This window comes from Plodia interpunctella, chromosome 15 (genome assembly GCF_027563975.2).
Source record: "Plodia interpunctella isolate USDA-ARS_2022_Savannah chromosome 15, ilPloInte3.2, whole genome shotgun sequence".
Lineage (NCBI taxonomy): Eukaryota > Metazoa > Arthropoda > Insecta > Lepidoptera > Pyralidae > Plodia > Plodia interpunctella.
Window position 1 is genome coordinate 7,887,472 of NC_071308.1, and position 19,961 is coordinate 7,907,432.

The following is a 19,961-nucleotide window of genomic DNA, read 5'->3' on the forward strand; positions in this document are numbered from 1 at the left end:
AACCAGCCCGCCTGTCGTCTATCCTTTTGGAAATGCTATCGTTGTCTATCAGCTGTTAAGGCTTTATGTCCCTTAGTCACCTCGTAAGACATCCACAGGAGGATATGAAGAGGTCCTACTATAGGGCGGAACCACGCGTCGTGATTTATTATTATCGGCTCACAAAAAACATTGTATTGCGTCACAAAACGCCAATTTCTCATTTGACCAGCGCTCCTGACATTTTTCCTTCATCAATCTTCCTCGCATTACATTCCTTATACGATCCTACTTTGAAGAGCATTTATTGATGGATCGCAACAACGGCGATAAGGCACAGTTTTATTTTTGTTATACAATAAATTCAAGAATAAAATAAAATGTATAGCAAAAATTCCTTTATCGTTTAGTTACTTAAAAGTTGGTACACAATCAATAAAAAAAAATTTATCCCGAAATTCCCACGGAAACGAAACCCCGGGGCGCTGCTAGTATGATTATATAACTATATAATTACGAGTATACTATTCAATAAACATATTGATAAGGATGTGCTATGAAATACACATCACTTGGCTCAATGGTAATAGCATGGCCCTTTAAAAGTAAATTATATATTTACATAAGAATTCAAATTGCGATACACAATAATTTGTGTATCGCAATTTGAATTCTTCAAATATATCTCGGTTGTGGATATATTTACGTAAGAATTCAAATTGCAATACACAATAATTTGTGTATCGCAATCTGAATTCTTATGTAAATATATCCCATACAAAAAGCAAACCCTTTTGTTTAAATGTCGATAAAAATAGATGATTTTCCTTCGTAAAATATTCAGTTTCAAGAATGTTATTAAAACGATGATATTCAAAACATTACAACTTGTAAGGCTACCTTCTACCAGACGGCGTCTAGCTAGGAAAAGTGAATGTGAAGTCAAAATATACTTTTGGTTTTTTTTTTTAGGCCAGTATTAAAATTTAGGATAGTGATTTTAAACTTTTGCACTTTGAATTCAAGATGTAGACTAAATTATAAAATTACAAAGTTTACATGCGTGTGAGATAAAATTGATTTATTAAATTTGGTTTATAAACATCGGTAGTGTATTTACTTATAATATTGGAATTTCTACGAAAGATACTAGTTCCATCAAATGAATAAAACTGCAAATTATTTAAAAAATCAACAAGAGCAAACATGAAATTAGTCCGAGTTGCTGTTCACTCAAGAAATTCGTTAATTTTCCAGTTTAATATTTCCAAAGTGTTTTCAAGTAAAAAGGCGAATGAGGAAAACAACGTAACGATATCAGAGAGAGAAGGGTAAACAAATTGCGTAGCAAGGAAAGGGACAAAAATACAGGATCTGAGGTAATTCAGTGTCAATAGTGTAAAAACTTGAATTTTCTTTTGCGTCCCTTTTGAATGGATGTCAACAAATAGGGATGTTTTTAAAAAATGTTTCTCTTTTTTAGGCCGAAATGATGTATTTCAACCACTGAATATTTTTACATTAACTTGTATCTATTTCATGTAATAATTAAGTAACTATGTAATAGATTAATTTTATTATCAGTCTTTCTTTTTGAGTGTTATTGCGAACACCGGGTGTCAGATTTCATCTGCTGTGATTTTTACAAACTTTAATTTTTAGTTCCACCTGTCCCGTTGGCTGTAATCAAATCTTCCAAGTTAGATTGCTCCTACTTCCAGTTGACCTACAGAGTTTTAAATTTACCACGTCGCTTCAGTTTCTATGATGCATTATAGTGATAAGATAATGACCTGGTGGTGCACCACGGATCACCTCCAAACGAGGGAACTCTTCAACCATTTACAGCCACCATGGGTCTTTTTCAGGCGTTAATTTTTGTAAAAATCTTGTTACTACCTACCGACTTCTAGTAATAAGTAATCGCATACACACTAGTGAACTGAAACTCTTTACCAGTGTGCAGGTTTCCTCAATAAGTTTTCTTTCACCGGAAGCAGTGGTGGTCAATAAAAGCTACTGAGTCACATTGGTATACCCTCATGTGGCTTGAGTAGGATTTGAAACTGGGAAATTTTCATCACAGGACAGGCGCACGGTGTAACCACTAGACCACAACCGCTTCATCAATTATTTGAAAATATACCTCCATAGTATTAACCACCTTTACTAACAGTTTTTTTCAAGTATTGATCTAATAACGCTATATATGATAGCCATCCAGATCCAGCCATCAATATTATACCTACAATTGACTATTATAGGCCTCAGTGTGTAGCGTAATTATTTATTTACAAATTCTGGCAATATTAAAAGAGTTCTCAATACCGATCGATATACTAATGAAAGCCCGGTTTCGTACTGACACGGTTTACCATAAAGTATATTTCACTTTGTACGGAGAAGCGGTGGTGGTGTAATGGTTAGAACGCCCGCATGTGGATCGAAAACTTTCAGGTTCGTATCCTACTCGTGCTATATACACTTGCTTCGATCTTTCCGAATTATTAAACCCAACTTGCTTTCAGTGAAGGAAAACATCGTGAGGAAACCTGGACACTGGTTGACAGTTTAGTTCACTAATGTGTATGCGACTACCTGCCATTAGATGGCGGTAAGTGTCGTAAAAGTCATGTCAGATGCCTTTAGACGACTTGAATAAATTCTGACACCAGTGTTAGTAATAACACACTTGATATGATGATGACGACGAAGTACCTACTAATTCCATGACTTTTACTTACAAACACTCAAGGTTGATTAAATTGGATCTGTTTGATATTGATGCTTTTAAAGCTGAGTTGCACCAGTCAATTTTGACGTTGACTTTAACCTGCGCCCCGCTGACGTTAAGACAAAATGGCCCAAAATATTAAGTAATAAAAAAGTAATATTTATTTACTATAACATATAAATTATATTATTTCAAAAAAATGCCAGTCGCAGCACTTCGTTGGCTTGAGGGAACGTGCCCAGAAGGCCGACAGCATTTCCACGTGGAATGGCAATTATTTTCTAGGTGAGATGGACTATCATTCTGGCCACGTGTCACCTCAATGATTTGTAATAATTGGGTTTAATAATTCGGAAAGATCGAAGCATTTTGTGACAACTACCAACGTTGACCTTTATGAGGTTAATGAACTTTATAAAGTTTCCGTAAAGGCTAAATCTGCTAATGATGGCTTTATAATCACAGCCACAAATTAGAGACCCATAAGAAGGGCACATAAATGTTTTGATAACCTATAACATAGTATAACGATAATATATTATGTATATTTATGAGTTACAGTAAAGTAAATACGCCCCGCCCTCCCTCCCGTTGAAAACGACCCCTTAGTCACCTTTCTTCTTCATAGTCGTATTTCCTCATGTCCGAGGGTTGTGGTTATTACGTGGAATGAAATACACGCAACAAATTTCTTGGCGCTATTAATGGAGTGATTTGTCATTTTCTTATGCATTTTACACACAAGTTAATACAGGTTTCCTCACGATGTTTTCCTTCACCAGAAGCAGGTGGTCGTCGATGAAAACTAACATACATGAGTCAGATTGGTATACACACTCATGTGGCACGAGTAGGATTCGAATCTGGGACCTTTCGATCCACATCTTGTCAAGGGCGTCCTAACAATTATATCACCACCGCTTCACCACTAAAAAATAAATTTATGAAAATTTATAAAAAAATGTTTACCGCTACTATTTACGTCGTCACTCCGAAGGTATCTGTTTGTGAATAATATTTATCTGTGCCCTAAGTGCACAGACATCAATTTTTTTGCTAAGTGCTTTAAGTCGGAGCATTACAATCAATGCTCTGTACGGAATGCCTCATTATTTCGAAAAGCGAGTTCGTTTGTTAGCGAAGGGTTCAATAACATTAGGTTTTACCCATCGTAAGTCAAGGTTAACGGTCTATCAATAAGTACAAGGTGCTAAGACCCAAACATCAAATGTAACTCCTCGATAGAGTAAACCTTATTCCAACGAGATAAAGGCCGAATAGCGGGCTGCATTTGAGCCTCGCTGTACCTTTATAGCGGCCATTGCAAGGGCTTCTTATAAACAACCGGTTCTGGGTCTGTAGTGTAACTAAAGTAGGTACAACGATTGTATATAAGAGTATTTTTACAAGAAAAACATGAGTCTCAAACGGTTCTCCGACAACTGCTTCGTCTACGAACATTTCGTCGACAGACTGTTTCGACATCTACGACAGAATGCCTCATCTATTCTGTCGGCGAATCGTTCGTAGACGAAGGGTTCTGTCGTTCAAACGCCCGATGTCGAAACATTCTGTCGACGAAATGTTCGTAGACGAAGCAGTTGTCAGAGAACCGTTTCAGACTCGAAAAACATGGGAATATAATGATCATAAGACGGATAAACAAATTTTATATTATATAACTAGCTTATGCCCGCGATTTCGTCCGCGTTTATTTAGTGCGTCCTCTCATTTCTCGATATTAAGCAACTTATCGCGATTAAACCTATGCAAAATTTTAAGTTAGACCATCCGCTATAAAACTTTAAAATCCACGTCAAATTGCAACCAGAGATTTTACGTTCTGCGCGAACAAATATAGACCACTTGTAGTTTTATTAGGTTTTTGTATAAAAAATAATAGAATAACAGAATTACCTTTTGGTGCTATTTAGGATCGAATAATGGAATTTCCGTTTATGAAAGTCGAGGAAAAGGGCTGTTAACTGAAGATTCTTGTCAAAGGCGGTGGGCTGCAACCCGCCACAAATAAAATCAAATCAAATCTAATTATTTATTTTGCTTTACATGCGGTGTACAATGTGAAGTCATATTAAAACTAGCATTCCGCGCATTTAACCAGGCCTGGGATGCAATACGAAACAGAAAATACCTATCTAAAGGACTGACACAATTAAAATCAAATGAAGCCAAGCTTTTTTTAGTAAATACTATATAAGGATAGTATGGATTCCGTATGTCAAAAAACTGATGATTGAGATATTAAACCCTTGGATTTAGTAAGTACTTCATTGGAGTACCTACTAATTCCATTCCAATGATTAAGACGTACCAAAGTATTGGCAATGTAATGATACAATTACATAAATTAAAAATTGTTTTTTTTTTCAATAATGTCATTTTTGACACAAGCTTTTATTGTTGTCAGAGAGAATATTGCATTTAAAAATATTGGCGACCTGCATGGCGTAGTGTTCCCCACGCCCGACCGCTATCTGGAGGTCCTGGGTTCGATTCCCATATATGACAATCGTTCTACCGTACCAGTCTATGAAACACTTTTTTTTTTTCGAAAATTGATACATTGCCAATTCACGGCGTCGCCGTCATGGTGCGATATCTCGATAATGCGATTGGTATTTTGTTCGATGTTTGTAAACATCGAGCAACTTGCTTCGAAACCTTATTTCTCTACAATAAGGTCATCAAAAATTTCAGTTCAATCGGTTGAACATTCAAAATTTCGTTGCAAAATTCCACCCGAGTAAACTGACTATACTATGTGGTGATTATTATGGATTTATTGGCGGACAATTTTATTTTATGTATTTATTAACATAGGGACATGTTGAGAGTGAAATAAGCCTTTCTGACCTTCGGAACACCAAAGTAGTTCACCTAGGTGTTACACGAGCTTGTAAAACTAAACATATAGTTATATAGTTACGATGTTTAAAAATAAATCCAACTAATCCCTTGGCATAAATGCAAGGTTTATAGGAAAACTTTGAGGATATAATACAATAGTTTGTAAAGTTATTTATGTGGAAAACTTTAGTAGTATATAGGCTGGATTACTTTTTACACGCTTATGTTTAGCTTCACCTGCGCAAGTGTCTATTTTTGAATTAATGCTTCCATGTGACGTTGTCATTACTGTCTTTCGATAGGATATATAGAACACTCTCACTCATGTTCTCGTATTCCAGATAATATTCGGAGATGTGATGCCTCAAAGCCCAATGTAAGCGTGATTATGAAGATTTCGCTATGATATTACAACTAGAATAAATAAACTTGCCGCCGGTCAGATGTTAACTGTCTTTAGAAACACTATAATCGGATATCGATATATTATATATATTATGTCGATTATATCGATTATTATATAGACTGTCGATGGTCACTTCTAGACCATAAATGAACAATATGGTATTTATAAAATGTAAAATTTTCGTAAAAGAGGATTCTTGTTGCATTCAACGTATTAACGAAAATTTTTTTTCATTTACATTTTCGGGAAAATTTAAAGGATTACTATCTGTGTTTTCCCTCTTTATGAGCCGATTCTGTGTGCATCATCGTGTCATTCTTATAATAATGCATTTTCATGGAAACAGAAGCGACGTGGAAAATTTAAACTATGTAGAACGAAAGCGGCAATAATAGTCGAAATTCATGGAATTAATAGGTACTCCGTACAACCTCCTAATTCCATGCTGAAATTAAACTTGAAAGATTAATCTTTCAAGTTTGATGGTGTAACTAACACCATTAAATTTGACGTTGATATTAACCGGCGCGCCGCTGACGTTTAGGCAAAATGGCGTACTTTAAGTTTTTCTGCACACGTTAAATTTAAAGTCAAATTTGACGTTACAACCCAACCTTAATAATATACAGATATTATAACAGACGTACATATACCTAACTAATATTATAAATGCGAAAGTAAGTTTGTTTGTTTACCTCTTCACGCTCTATCTACTCAACCAATCTTCTTGAATTTTTGCATACATGTAGTTTAAAGTATTGAGAAAGACAAAGGGTATCTTCAATCCTGGAAAAATAATAAGTTCCCCTGAGAAAACAACGCGCGCGTAGCCGCGGGCAAAAGCTAGTACTGTTATAAAAGAAACAATTTATCAACTTGTAATAAGTTTGCCCTGTAGGGACAGTCTTGGGCTAAACTTACGACCTCAATTAGCTATAGCGACTCACAAATTGTTTAGTCATAATCAGGATGGATAGTTTTCCCTAAACGAAAATCCAGAAGTTAGGTGTTACTTAATTTATTTGTGGAATGAACTTCGAGTTATATGTATTAAGATGTAAAGGTCTAATCTAAATCAGATGTAAAAAAATATTTATTTATTAATAAAAATAATATTATTTCAAGTAAAAATTGTAGATTATACATCAAGGTATAAAGCGAATCATTTTAGATGAGGCGAATGATTTTAGAATCATTTTAGATTAGGACGAGGGTGAAATGCTTTAGAGTCGAGAACGAAAAATATTAACAAAGACTTTACGTTAATACTGACGATCTCTGTGACCTTTAGTATATCGGACTGCTACACTGAAGGTCTCAGGTTCGAACCCCGGTCAGGACAACATGCAAAATTATTCTCTCTTGTCGAGCTTTCAATCGTATCTTTCGGCACACGTAAAGCTAATTTAAACAACTCTTTGATTCGTATTCGCGTTCTCATATAAACAGGATAAATTTTCCTATAAGGCAAATGACATTAAAGGCCTTGGAAAAAAAAGAATTATAAGCAGAACATCACAAAAAGCACTTCACTTGATTAGATCTGCCTTACAAGATGTATTTTAAATCTTCCGATCCGAGATTTGGTAATAAAATGCGAGTTATGAATCTCTTACGTTAAAGTAGCAATATATTTGTGTTCATTTTGCTGTTATATATCTGTTATATTATATCGTAATATATGGGTACGATACTGAAGTAAACTTATAAAGTTAACTTAAAATATTATTATTATTTAATAGCCGTTTATGTCCCAGTTTTGGGCAAAGGCTTATCTCTCTTTCTCTCTCCCAATTATCTCCATCTCTGTTTCCTTTTGACCTTAAAATTTTGAAGATTCGTCTATAATTGTTTGAACACGTCAAGCTCAAAAACAACCGGACGGATTTTTGTGCGGGATCAACAATAGAATGCGTGATTCCAAATTAATGTTTAGGCGTATAATTTATACTGGTGTTACCTGAGCGAAGTCGGGACGGGCCGCTAGTAAATATTCATCAGTTAGAACGTGATTTAGTAATGAACATCCAAACTGTAGCAAGATATCCATTTTCAAACAAATAAAGGTTGACTTTACAACAATCGTTATGTAAGTCTTATGATTTTATTAAAATCGTTCTTTTACCTACTATATTTTCTGTGAGTAATTATACTCACAGATAACAATAATATAATATAATAATATAGTAACCACCCATATACTTATTCATCTTCATGGTCGTATTCCTCATAGCTGAGGGTCGTGGTTATTACGTGGAATGAAACACACACAACTTTCTTGGCATTATTAATGGAGTGGTTTGTCATTGCCTTCTCCATTTCACACACAAGTTAATAAGAATCAACCAGTGTACAGGTTTCCTCACGATGTTTTCCTTCACCGGAATAAGTGGTGGTCGATGAAAACTACTTACTATACATGAGTCAGATTGGTATACAAACTCATGTGGCACGAGTAGGATTCAAACCTGGGACCTTTCGATCCACAGGCGGACGTCTTAACCATTACACCACCACCGCTTCATATACTTATTGACCCACCCATATACTTATACTCACAGATAATATAGTATAGCACCCTGTAAATGCATATGACAAATGACTACATATTTTGTCATATGTTTTTACAGGGTTTGAGCGTGTTGCTTTCAGCAGTCAGCAATCGAGCGTCGGTTTTTATAATTAGACTCTATTCAAATCTAAATTTTATTATAATAGGTTATCAACTTGAGTCCATGTTTCCTCACGATGTTTTCTTTCACTGAAAGATAGTGATGGTCTTTGAAAACTGCTACACATGTGTAAGATTGGTATATAAACTCATGTGGCACGTGTAGGATTCGAAACTGGGACCTTTCGGTTCACAGGCCTGCGCTAATTTTACTTTTACTAGTCTAAGTAGTTTACTTTAACATTTAGTTTAAATTATCTATTCACTATTCAGGTATTCGAGGTGAAACTCGGCGAAGAGAATTGTAAAAACCGTTCAAGTGCAAATTCATTTAATAAGTTTTGCAACTGGCTATGAAAAGTAAGTTTGAAGTTCTTTATAGTTGGTTCTTTATAATTGGATTTTTATAAATCCCTATTAAATCGAATAATTTATTCAGAAATCAGACGTTTTCACGTCAAATTTTGTATTATAGTAATTCCTCAAAAAGCTACATATTGATGGCACATCGAAACGACCACTGCTAAAAGATATGCCGAAAGAAATTCATTTGAACATTGTTGGTCCTTATCATGCCAGAAGGGCTTATGTACTAATTTTCGTGCAATAAAATTATTACGAACATTAATTAACTATAAAGAGGTAAGCAATTGTGAGTTTGTATGTTTGTAGAGGGTAATCTCCGAAACTACCGAACCGATTTCAAAAATTCTTTCACCATTAGAAAGGTACATTATCCAAGATTGCTATAGGCTATATTTTATCCCAAAACTCTCACTGGAACGAAGCCCCGGGCAACACCTAGTACTTTATCAAGTTAGTCTTCTTCTTAGCATGTCTACTCGTTAAACTTTACAAAATTAGGATTAGGATATCAAAACGGAATAAGTATATATTATCTTTTTCCTAGATATAATGAAAATATAATCATAAATAACTTGAGGGACGAACCGAATCAAACTGTTTGATCGTAAAAATATACGATATTCACTGAAAACTCGATTTTATTTTATCACGATAGGGTCGGGTAACCTTTATAACAGTCTCATTTCAATATAATTTTGAGTGAGTTTTTGTGCTTCTATTTTATTGAAAATAATAACTACCTAGCTTCGAACAAGGCGACTGCAAGGTCGTTGAAACGTCAGCAAAAACAAAAAAAATAATAATAATAGTTGCGGAGGTTCATGTTATTTTTATAATCAATATTAAAGCACCGAAATACTCACAACAAATGTAACTGGTTCAGAAAATTTTAAGAATAAATGACGGACATTTTTTTCCCGCCAAAAAACTTATCGCACGCAAACTGACATCAATTCAAATAAAATCGGCATTTCGCTTTTCGTTCAAAACATCCTTAAGTATATAATATAAAAATATACTATCCCCCTGTCGCGTTTGTCTGTCTGTATGAACGCGATAATCTTAAAACCTACCAAACAGATTTTTGTACGGTTTCCACTAATAATGTGATTAATAATTAAATAAATAAATAATAAATAAATATATTAGGACAAATCACACAGATTGAGCTAGCCCCAAAGTAAGTCCGAGACTTGTGTTAGGGGTACTAACTCAACGATACTATATTTTATAACAAATACATATATAGATAAACGTCCAAGACCCGGGCCAATCAGAAAAAGATCATTTTCCATCATGACCCGACCGGGGATCGAACCCGGGACCTCTCGGATCAGTGGCAAGAACCTTACCACTGCGCCACCGAGGTCGTCATTATTTTTATATAAATAAATATTATGATTTACCCGAGCGAAGCCGAAACGAGCTGTTGTTATACATAAATGTGATGTGCCACGGGTTAATGAATATCGTCGATTTTTAGGGTTCCATATTAGTACACATATTTCTGTCATACTCAAAAACTATTCGGACCAATAATAAAAAAAAACGTCCATAAGGTTTTTTTTACTGAAATCAAGACTAAAAAATAATACTGCATCTATTTATTCGTCCACACAATGAACAATATTACAATTCATACACAACGTTTTAAATACAAAATTCGAAGGAATTATATCACTAAGACATTTCTTATAATGAACGCAAACCGAGGCAGGATTTATTACGCTAAGAAATAAATCGCCACGGCGAAAACTATCTGAATTAAAGCTTGAAAATCAACTTTTTTTAGGGTTCCGTACTACAAAAGGTAAAAATGAAATCAAACCGAAAAACGAAATTATCCTTACTATGAACTGTTTGTGTGTGCGAAGTGATCTTGAATTTGTAATAGTCTATTGTCTCTTTTAGGTGTGAAAATGCAAACTTGTAAGTCAACGCGATCTAGAGATATTTATTAGGTTGTTTACGAGTATGTCACAAATTTTGTTTCGATCTAAAATCGTGAAATTTGACAAGTTCTTACTAAAACTATACTAGAAAGGCTATAAAAGGAAACAGTATAAATAAAAGACAGCATTTGATTATGAATCTTCCATGCATTTTCATTCAACCGGTTCATAAAAAATAATTTTACGGAACTCTAGCTGTACGAGTCCAACTCGCGCTTCACGTTTTTCATTTCCAAAACTCAATTATTTTATTAACTGACGTTACATTGAAAACATTTTCTTGTACCAATCATAATAAATATCGCGTGAGCCTAAAAGATTGTGTCGGAATTTTTAGTACGATATTTTTTCACGCATTAGGATTTTCCTTTCATCCTAATTAGATTTTTCTTTTCTATATTTTTTGCTATTAATATCCTTTATCTCATAGGCTTATCTTCAGTTGAATATTTTTTAACCGTTCAGATTTCAGATCTATGGGACGATTTATTAATTTTCCTTAATCATCTATAAATAATTTACGCTGATTAGGATAACGAACGAAAATACTAAACGTGTATACAGATATTTAGGGAAGTATTAAGAAACAATTTCTGTAGTTCCTAGGGGAACGGTAAAAGTAGTACTTTTACGCTAGACCTACGAATACGCGTTTTAGGTCGCGACCTTAAACGTTGTTTTTGTTGTCTGTGATAACTTTATTGTTACGAAAAATCCTAATATCCTATCCTAATATTACAAATGTGAAAGTAAGTTTGTTTGTTACCTCTCTACACTCTATCTACTTAACCAATGCATATAGTTTGAAGTATGGAGAAGGACTTAGGGTACGTTTCATCCCGGAAAATGACTGTTCTGGTGGGAAATTTACGCATGCGAAGCCGCTGGCTAAAGCTTACTAAGTACATAAATTAAAATTACTTAATACAAGAAAGATACATGTACAAGGATGGACTTATCCTATATATCCTATAGAATCTCTTACAGTCAACCAGCGATAGTTTGAGAGGAGTGTTATACAAACCAGGCAGTCATTATTCGTAAGCGTAGTCAATTGGTCTGTCCTTAGTTGCAATCGAATGTTCACAGGTTCATTTTCTACTTTGGCATTGTACTTACAAATATGCAAATATTTTATTTTACAATCGTATTATAGTAATTTTTCATAGATTTCCACTTTTCCTAGTTATTATTTGTGAAACTGTAGAGTTTAGAGGTAAAGTTAGATAACGATAATGATGTTTTTGCGTGTTTAAATGAATACAATGTTCAATATTTCATTCAAGAATACTATTGAATATCTAGATTACCTAGAATTTTAAGCATTCATACAGATAACTCATTTTAAAAAACCAATCATAAAATTACTCTTTTTTTCCGTAATGACACAAAATACTTGAGTAGAAATATATAAATATAAGTGTTACCATAATTACATGTTAGATTAGAGGCAATCGAAATGTTCAATGCCAGAGTTTGTTTGAAGTAAAAACCTTACCTGTCCATGATTGATGAAGCCATGTTCGTGGGCAATCTCGTCCGCCTTCGACGGCCCACCAGGTACACGAACAGCGAACTGATGATGGAAAAAGGGTACACAAGGGTCCAACACTGTCAGAAGCACGACAAAACTCAGAGATATCATCACGTACGCCTTGCATCCCTAATTAACAACCCATCAGTCGCTCATCCCAAAAGCACTCGCGTATTATATTCTCGATAATCGTGTTTCCCAAAGACCAGATGCGACGTCTTCCCGTGGTGACGTTCGCGCGAAGACTGAACTCTCGTGTGTGGTCTTTTCAACAGTTTTCGTTGGCGCATGCGCGAGTTTTCGCGCCTTTTCTTGTCCACTTGCCTATCAACGTATTGTGTGTCAGGCATCAATTGACTCGCAAACTTAATTGGATCAAGGCTCCTGTCCGGTTTTCTTTTGTTACAGGATTTTGTAGGACATTTGTGTTATATTTAATTATATGTAAGTGTAAAATTCAGTGTCCTACTAGTTATATAATAATAATAATAAGTGGATTTTGGCGAGAGACCTACATAACATTAAAACTCTCCAAAGGGTTGTACGGTACGTGTTGGATCCATATCCCTACGCAAGCCTCTCAAAGGACCGGACTTAGAGCCGTGAATTTTTAAAAGGAGAAACATAATAATAATAATAATTTAATATAATTTCAATGGTATATCCGGGAGCGGGTTTTGGCGGGAGACCTGCATAACATCAAAACTCTCTAAAGGGCCTCTATGTGTTGGATCTGTATCCCCACGCAAGCCTCTTAAAGGACCGGACTTAGTGCCGTGAAATCTTTATACAAATAACTAATAGATGAAATCTAAATTATAATATTGTGCGAGATGTCTCTTTTATATAATAGCATTATAGCATAAAATCTACGTATTAAGCAGATTTGTGACAGATTTGTTTTGATTTTACCACAAATCTAGTTTTTAATTTTTTTTTACTTAAACAAGAGCGAATTGGGCAAGTGTACCTAATGTTAAAATTATGTTATCAAGTACGCATGTCTAATTTAGTGGTTAGTAGAACCAACCACCATTACAGTCCACTTCATTGATTGGAAAACGGTGACACGTTAGTAATTCCATTTTGACGCCATTTTATTAAAAAAATACTAATAAAATAATTCTATGATTTATGTGAAAACCTAAATAAATCATACAATATCTTTGCTAATATTGTTTTATCTAATAACACATGACAGCTTTGCCCATTATAAGTACCTACATTAGAAAAGTTTTGATATCATTACTAATTATCAATCCGTGCTTTGTAAAGGTGAAAACTGCAATAGTATATCTTCTTACACATATCACAAACATGTAAACAAAGACAAAAGATAAGCTACTATTTTTATAGGTAACGCACAAAACACGAACGCAACAAAGAATACACGAAATGGAGAGAGTTTATAATTAAAAATGACTACATAACAAAGTAATATCATACTAATTAAGACTACGATGAGAGGAAGTACATTTCAACTTTCGCGTTAAATATTTAAAAGGATTGCCAGTAACAAACTTCTGGTTGTAAACAGTTCCTCAAATAGAATTCTTCAAAGATAGAAATTGCACTTTCAAGGCAGCATTCTAAATACCAATTCATAGTCGTATTCCTCATTGCTGAGGGTCTTGGTCATTATGTGGAATGAAATACACACAATGATTTTCTTGGAAATATTAATGTCATTGGTTTGCCATTGCCTTCTCCATTACTACCGATGGAAATACCGATTTAGATAGTTTCGAAATACATTATATTCCCGATATTTCTACCCTATCAAACTCAAATAGGTACAATAATATACCTATGTGAGTTTTACCTATTATTAATATTAGCATTTTAAGCGTAGGAGATCCAGCTGGATGAGTCAACGAAAAAAAAGGAAAGGAAAGAAAGTATGCGTAGATGAATGGATTATTAAATGATAAATTAGTATTTCTAGTGTAATTTTCAGTGTATCAGGGTGGCAGACATTCTTTTAAAGACAGCTGTTTGGTTTGAATGATTCAATAGTATAACAACAAAAAATTAAATTAAAAATGTGAGAAACCACCGGCTCCAAAGTTACTTGCATCTTCTCATCCGCAAGTGTAGAGCTGATAGTTGCCAAACGGCTGAACAAACATTTCGCAAACATATCTACCTAAGAAGTACTCTTGATTAAATTATCTATCAAATAAAAAACTAGATCAAAATCGGTCCTGCCGTTTGGCTGTTACGATGATACGGCCAGACACACTCAGACAATTCCTGTCGTCGGGGGCTAAAAACGGATCTAATGCAAACATGCATTTAGCAATCGAAAAACTAGGATTTGATACAAAATATGCGCTTTTTAAAATATGTACTAAGTACTTACTTTTAAACTTTCGCGTTGTATAATTATAATATATTAAAAGACAGGCATTAAACGCGCACATAACTTTTTTATTTCCCAGACGTACTTGCCGGCGAATTAATATGGCGGTAGAAGAAGATTCCACCGGACAGACGTCGTTGCCGTAGCTTGCTGAGTCAGTCGCCCAGTGACCACGGGCCTTTGTAACAAGGTCTGAAATGTCTGGGAAATAAAAAAGGTATGTACGCGTTTAATATCTAATCTTTTAATATATAAATGTGGACTTTTAAAAACAAGAATGCAAAAACGTACAGAAGGTTTAGTGACAGCAATAGATCTCTGTCATTCTCTCTCTCTCTTCTCATTCCTAAATTTGAATTCTAGAGTGAAATTAAAAAATGGTCCTTTGGATTCCTCGGTGATATCTTGTTTTAAAAACAAGGCATTTAAAAATTCAACTTTCTCATACAAATGAGGTTCTCATTCAAACAAGCCATTAATCAAGTCCTTGTTAAGTTTCACTCGCTGCATGGATAGAGATTTTTGCGTTCTTATTATATGAATAGTTTTCCATATCGATGGAGTCCTGCATGTTGTTTTAGAAGACTTAATATTTTGGAATTAAAAAAAGTTAATTGGGTTCCTCACAGGTTGGATAATTTTATAAAAAACTAGTAGCGCGTTCCTGCTTGCCACGGGTAAAATTATAATCCTACAAATATTATAAATGTGAGGACGTGTGTGTATATTCATATACACATATGTGTGTGAACATACATATGTTTGTTACTCTTTCACGCAAAATCTACTGGACCGATTATTATCAAATTATATATTGCGCTTACATTTACTATACGAGTATTACGTGCGTCGTACGTACGCGTACGTATTTACACTCAAAATCAGATATTTGTGCATGCAAAATATGATATTAAAAAGGCCGTCGTGTAGCTTTATTTCTATTCTTTTTATATTTTGTGTTTGCACGTTCAACTTCTGGACTTTTAAAACAAATAAGGCATTTGAATTTGTTCCGAGTTTGAACCAACTGCGATTCATAGACTCTTTAAAAGTCATGTGTAAGCATCGTTACGGATTCAAAAAGTTTTTTGACTTTATACATTTTTAAAGGTCGTGTTTTATTTATGTGATCTTATTTCACGGAATGGAGAAAATTTCAATAATTAATGACAAATTCAGAAGCAATGAAATATCTTTGTAGATGTCGACACGTTTTGTTACAGACAGCATAAAAAATTTAATAGATAAAATGTGTGAAGTCATACACAGATTTATAATTAAAGAAAAAATTAAAATATCTAATTTAGGATGATATACAACATTTATTGACGACAAAAAAGTTAAAACAGTCATCAAAACACTCTCTTATAATATTAAGCTAGGGTTGTCGAGGTCTATTTTATATTGAAATATAAGATATAGCTTTCTATCTTATATTTCAATATATTTTTATCTGTCTACCATTTAGGTAAAATAAGATACCTGTAACTAGATAAGAATAATAATTATTTATTTCTCGAAAAGAATTACATGTACCTATATAAAATAACAAATTATCCCACACTAGGCTAGGCCTGTATCATGGCCATTGAGTACAAATAGTTACATTTAACAGACAAAACAGAGCGCGATGATGGAAAAAAATAGTAAAATCTAAATTATTTTGTATCAATAAATCAATCAATAAAATAAGATGAATGTAATTCACAATCTCATAATAGTACAAATAGATAGCAGTAAATAGAATTTAATTTATAATAGTTTAGTATAAAAAATATAACTTAATTAAATGACAATTTCTACATTTTGTATCTACTTTATATAACAATATCCATGAAACAGATGGATCCAAGGCCCGGGTCAATGATATTATCCTTTCTCCACTTGACCAGACCGAGTAACTAACGTGTTTCAATATCAAATTAGGGGCAGGGTTAATAAAATATTAGAACCTTGATTAACTTTACGTAGGTACAACTCAATGTCATAATGTAAATTGAGTGCTCATCCAATACACTTAATTACAATATATGTCACCATGTTCTAAAATTAGACAATAGGGTTGTCAAGTCGAGAATATGGAAGTCACAATCTGGACATATTGTGTGCCAATTAATATGAAAAATACGGGTGGCTATAAATCGATCTTGTCGATTAGAAAATCGAAAAATATCACGCAAGATGTCTAAAAATGAAATATGATATTAGTGTCAGAAATAACATACTCGATAAGAAAACTTATAATGCTGAAAAAGTGTTCTCATATATCTTAAACTAGGTAGTTATTTATCATGAAAAATGCACAAATTTCATATAATATATAATCCCAGCTCCCAAAAAACTCGCCCTCTCATAACAATCCAGATTTTATTTTGACAATCAATATCAGCGCCGTAGTTGGAAATTCAGGGTGAAAAAATTAATACATTCTGTGTAGTATGGTTTAATGGGATTGTAAAGAATGAAGTTGTGATACTGTGTCTACTAATGGAACTGGAAGGGAAGCAAGGGCTGTAGTAACTAGTGTCACTGTAACTGACATGACCGCCATCTAGTGGCAGGTAATCGCATACACACTTGTGAAGTAAACTATCCATCAATGTGCAGGTTTCCTCACGATGTTTTCCTTCACCGGAAGCAAGTGGTGGTCTATGAAAACTATTATATATGAATCAGATTGGTATACAATACAAACTCATATGGCACGAGTAGGGTACGAATCTGAGACCTATCGACCCCCACCGCTTCAGGGCTTCAGGGCTGTAGTTGAAATGGATGCCGGATCACAGACTTTACCCCAAATTTTGGGCTGCGAGCGTAGATGGCTTTTTCTTCTTCAGTAAGTTATTATGTACCCCTAAGACAGTTTCTGGCGTAGATACGCCACTGACCGAAATTGGGATAAATTCTCACATTGTCATTGATATCGATTTATTCAAATATATTAAATAAACAGTCTTTTTATAATATTAACTAGCTTTTCCCGTCTTCCGTCCGCTCATAAGTTATTATTGTCAATATCTAGGGTTTTAAGCAACATACCGCGATGAAATCTATACCAGATTTTAAGTAAGACCATCTTCTGTACAGCTGTAAAAACAAATTCCATCTAGTATTTACGTGATGCGCGAATAAACATACAGATAAAAATTAAAAATATTGTTTTAGCTTCTATTAGTCCAATAACGAGCCCCCATAATTATTTTTCTTTTGATATCTCCGATGTACAGACAAATCCCACTTACATTTTTATTATATGTATAGATTAGGATTTATTCAGTTAGACAACCCTATATAGTACTGTCACTATGCATGATTAATTGAATATTAACTAGTATGATGTTACCTATATCTAAAGCTATACTTAATTGTCTACATCATAATAGGAAGTATTTAATCACACATGCAGTACCACGTCTTTATTCCTTACGGGGTCGACAGAGCCGTGTTGCAAATTTCGAATACCGCTTCGAAATTTCCCGAATCGACTCCATTAGGGATAAATGATTCCAAAACTACATCAAATTAGCGGACCTTATTGAAATGAGACAAAGTCCTATTCGAAATCTCTATATAGCCTTGATCTAAGTTAAATGAGAGTATAATAGAACCCCTCCACAATAGAATATCGGAGTAGAGTTATAATGAGTATAGCAGCGAAGTCTGCTCATTTTAATAAAGTTAAATCTCCACTGAATTTTGTCATAATACGTTCAAATATGCAATTATTAACAATTTTCTTTTCAGGTGTATTATTACGTAAAACTGTTGCCAGATTTTGTTAAAGTCGCATAATAAAGGCATATCGAATTATTTTTACGAATACCGAAATCGGATGGTGATTTTCAGTCAAACATTTTTCAGTTTTCCTCACTATGTTTTTGATATAATTATATCTAGATTCTTTTACGTGACTAATATTAGTGTACAGTATATTTGGCACGAGTCGAAATAGACCTTTATACCATTGTTCCATTGTTTTACAAATTCAGATACATTTTTCCATGTGTCAAAAACAAAAAAAATATATGAAACTTGTATGACAGTGGGCGCGAATGATGTAACAAATGTTGAAGTCAAGAAGCATTTTAACCATACTTTAATATTAAAATAATAATAAATATTAAATTATACTAGAAATAAAATTGATCAATTAAAGAGAGTATAATTATCTAGTTTAATTATGTGCATTAACATTAGAAAAACTGCAGTTATAAAAATATATATATTAGAGATACAAGATATTACAAGTTTGTACAATGAACTATCAAAACCTTATTTTTTTTCATGACACGTTAATTGACATAAATTTATGCATGTTTTTAAAATATAATACGCACAAAGTATTAGGTTTTTACATATGAAATTGAAGTTTGGTATAGGAGGAGCAAAACAATTAATATATTAGCAAGAACTATTATTATCTATGCACTTTTGATATCTCATAGGTAGTTCATTGATCCCTTGTGTAAATAGATGTATAAATTTGAATTTGGAATTCCTAACCAAAGAGGAGAAATTTGTGATTAAAGTGGCCAGTACAACAAAACGCCAATTTCATATGTAAACACCTAATAATCTGTAACATCTTATATCAACTACATTTATGCAAATAAATCATTATCACTCATCATCACTCTAGAATTTGTGGATATGTTACCGGCTAAACTAGTTTTGCCTAGGCCAAACTAATTCTTTCTACATGCGATAGGATAAACTGGTTTAGTCTAGGCTATAATGACTTTAGGTATTCTAGACCAAACTTGTTTATTCTGATAGAAATAAACACACTCATGTTAAACAGAAATGACCTAGTCTAAATTAAGTTACAAGCTTAATTAAATAGTATTTTATTAATTTTACCTATTTATTTTGTCTTTCTAGATATTATATAATGTTTAGACTAGGCCATGCCAGTTTATTCTGAGAGTGTGTATTTCTATTAGAATAACCTAGTTTGGCTCTAAACCGGTTTAAGACGAACAGATTTAAACTATACCTGTTTATCCTATCGCATGTAGGAAGAATTAGTTTAGCCTAGGAAAAACTAATTTATCCTAGAATCGGGTTTGGCCGGTAACAGATATAT

At 33.7% G+C, this 19,961-nt stretch overlaps 1 protein-coding gene across 1 annotated transcript in view; it reads right to left on the reverse strand.

Annotated features, from left to right (window-relative positions):
• Positions 1 to 12,743, reverse strand: part of LOC128675987 (furin-like protease 2) — a 36,833-nt gene extending 24,090 nt beyond the window's left edge. The window contains exon 1 of the mRNA XM_053755862.1: positions 12,475 to 12,743. Coding sequence (XP_053611837.1) covers positions 12,475 to 12,621 — 147 coding nt within the window. The 5' untranslated portion in view covers positions 12,622 to 12,743. The remainder of the gene's footprint in view (positions 1 to 12,474) is intronic.
• Positions 12,744 to 19,961: the final 7,218 nt, after the last annotated feature.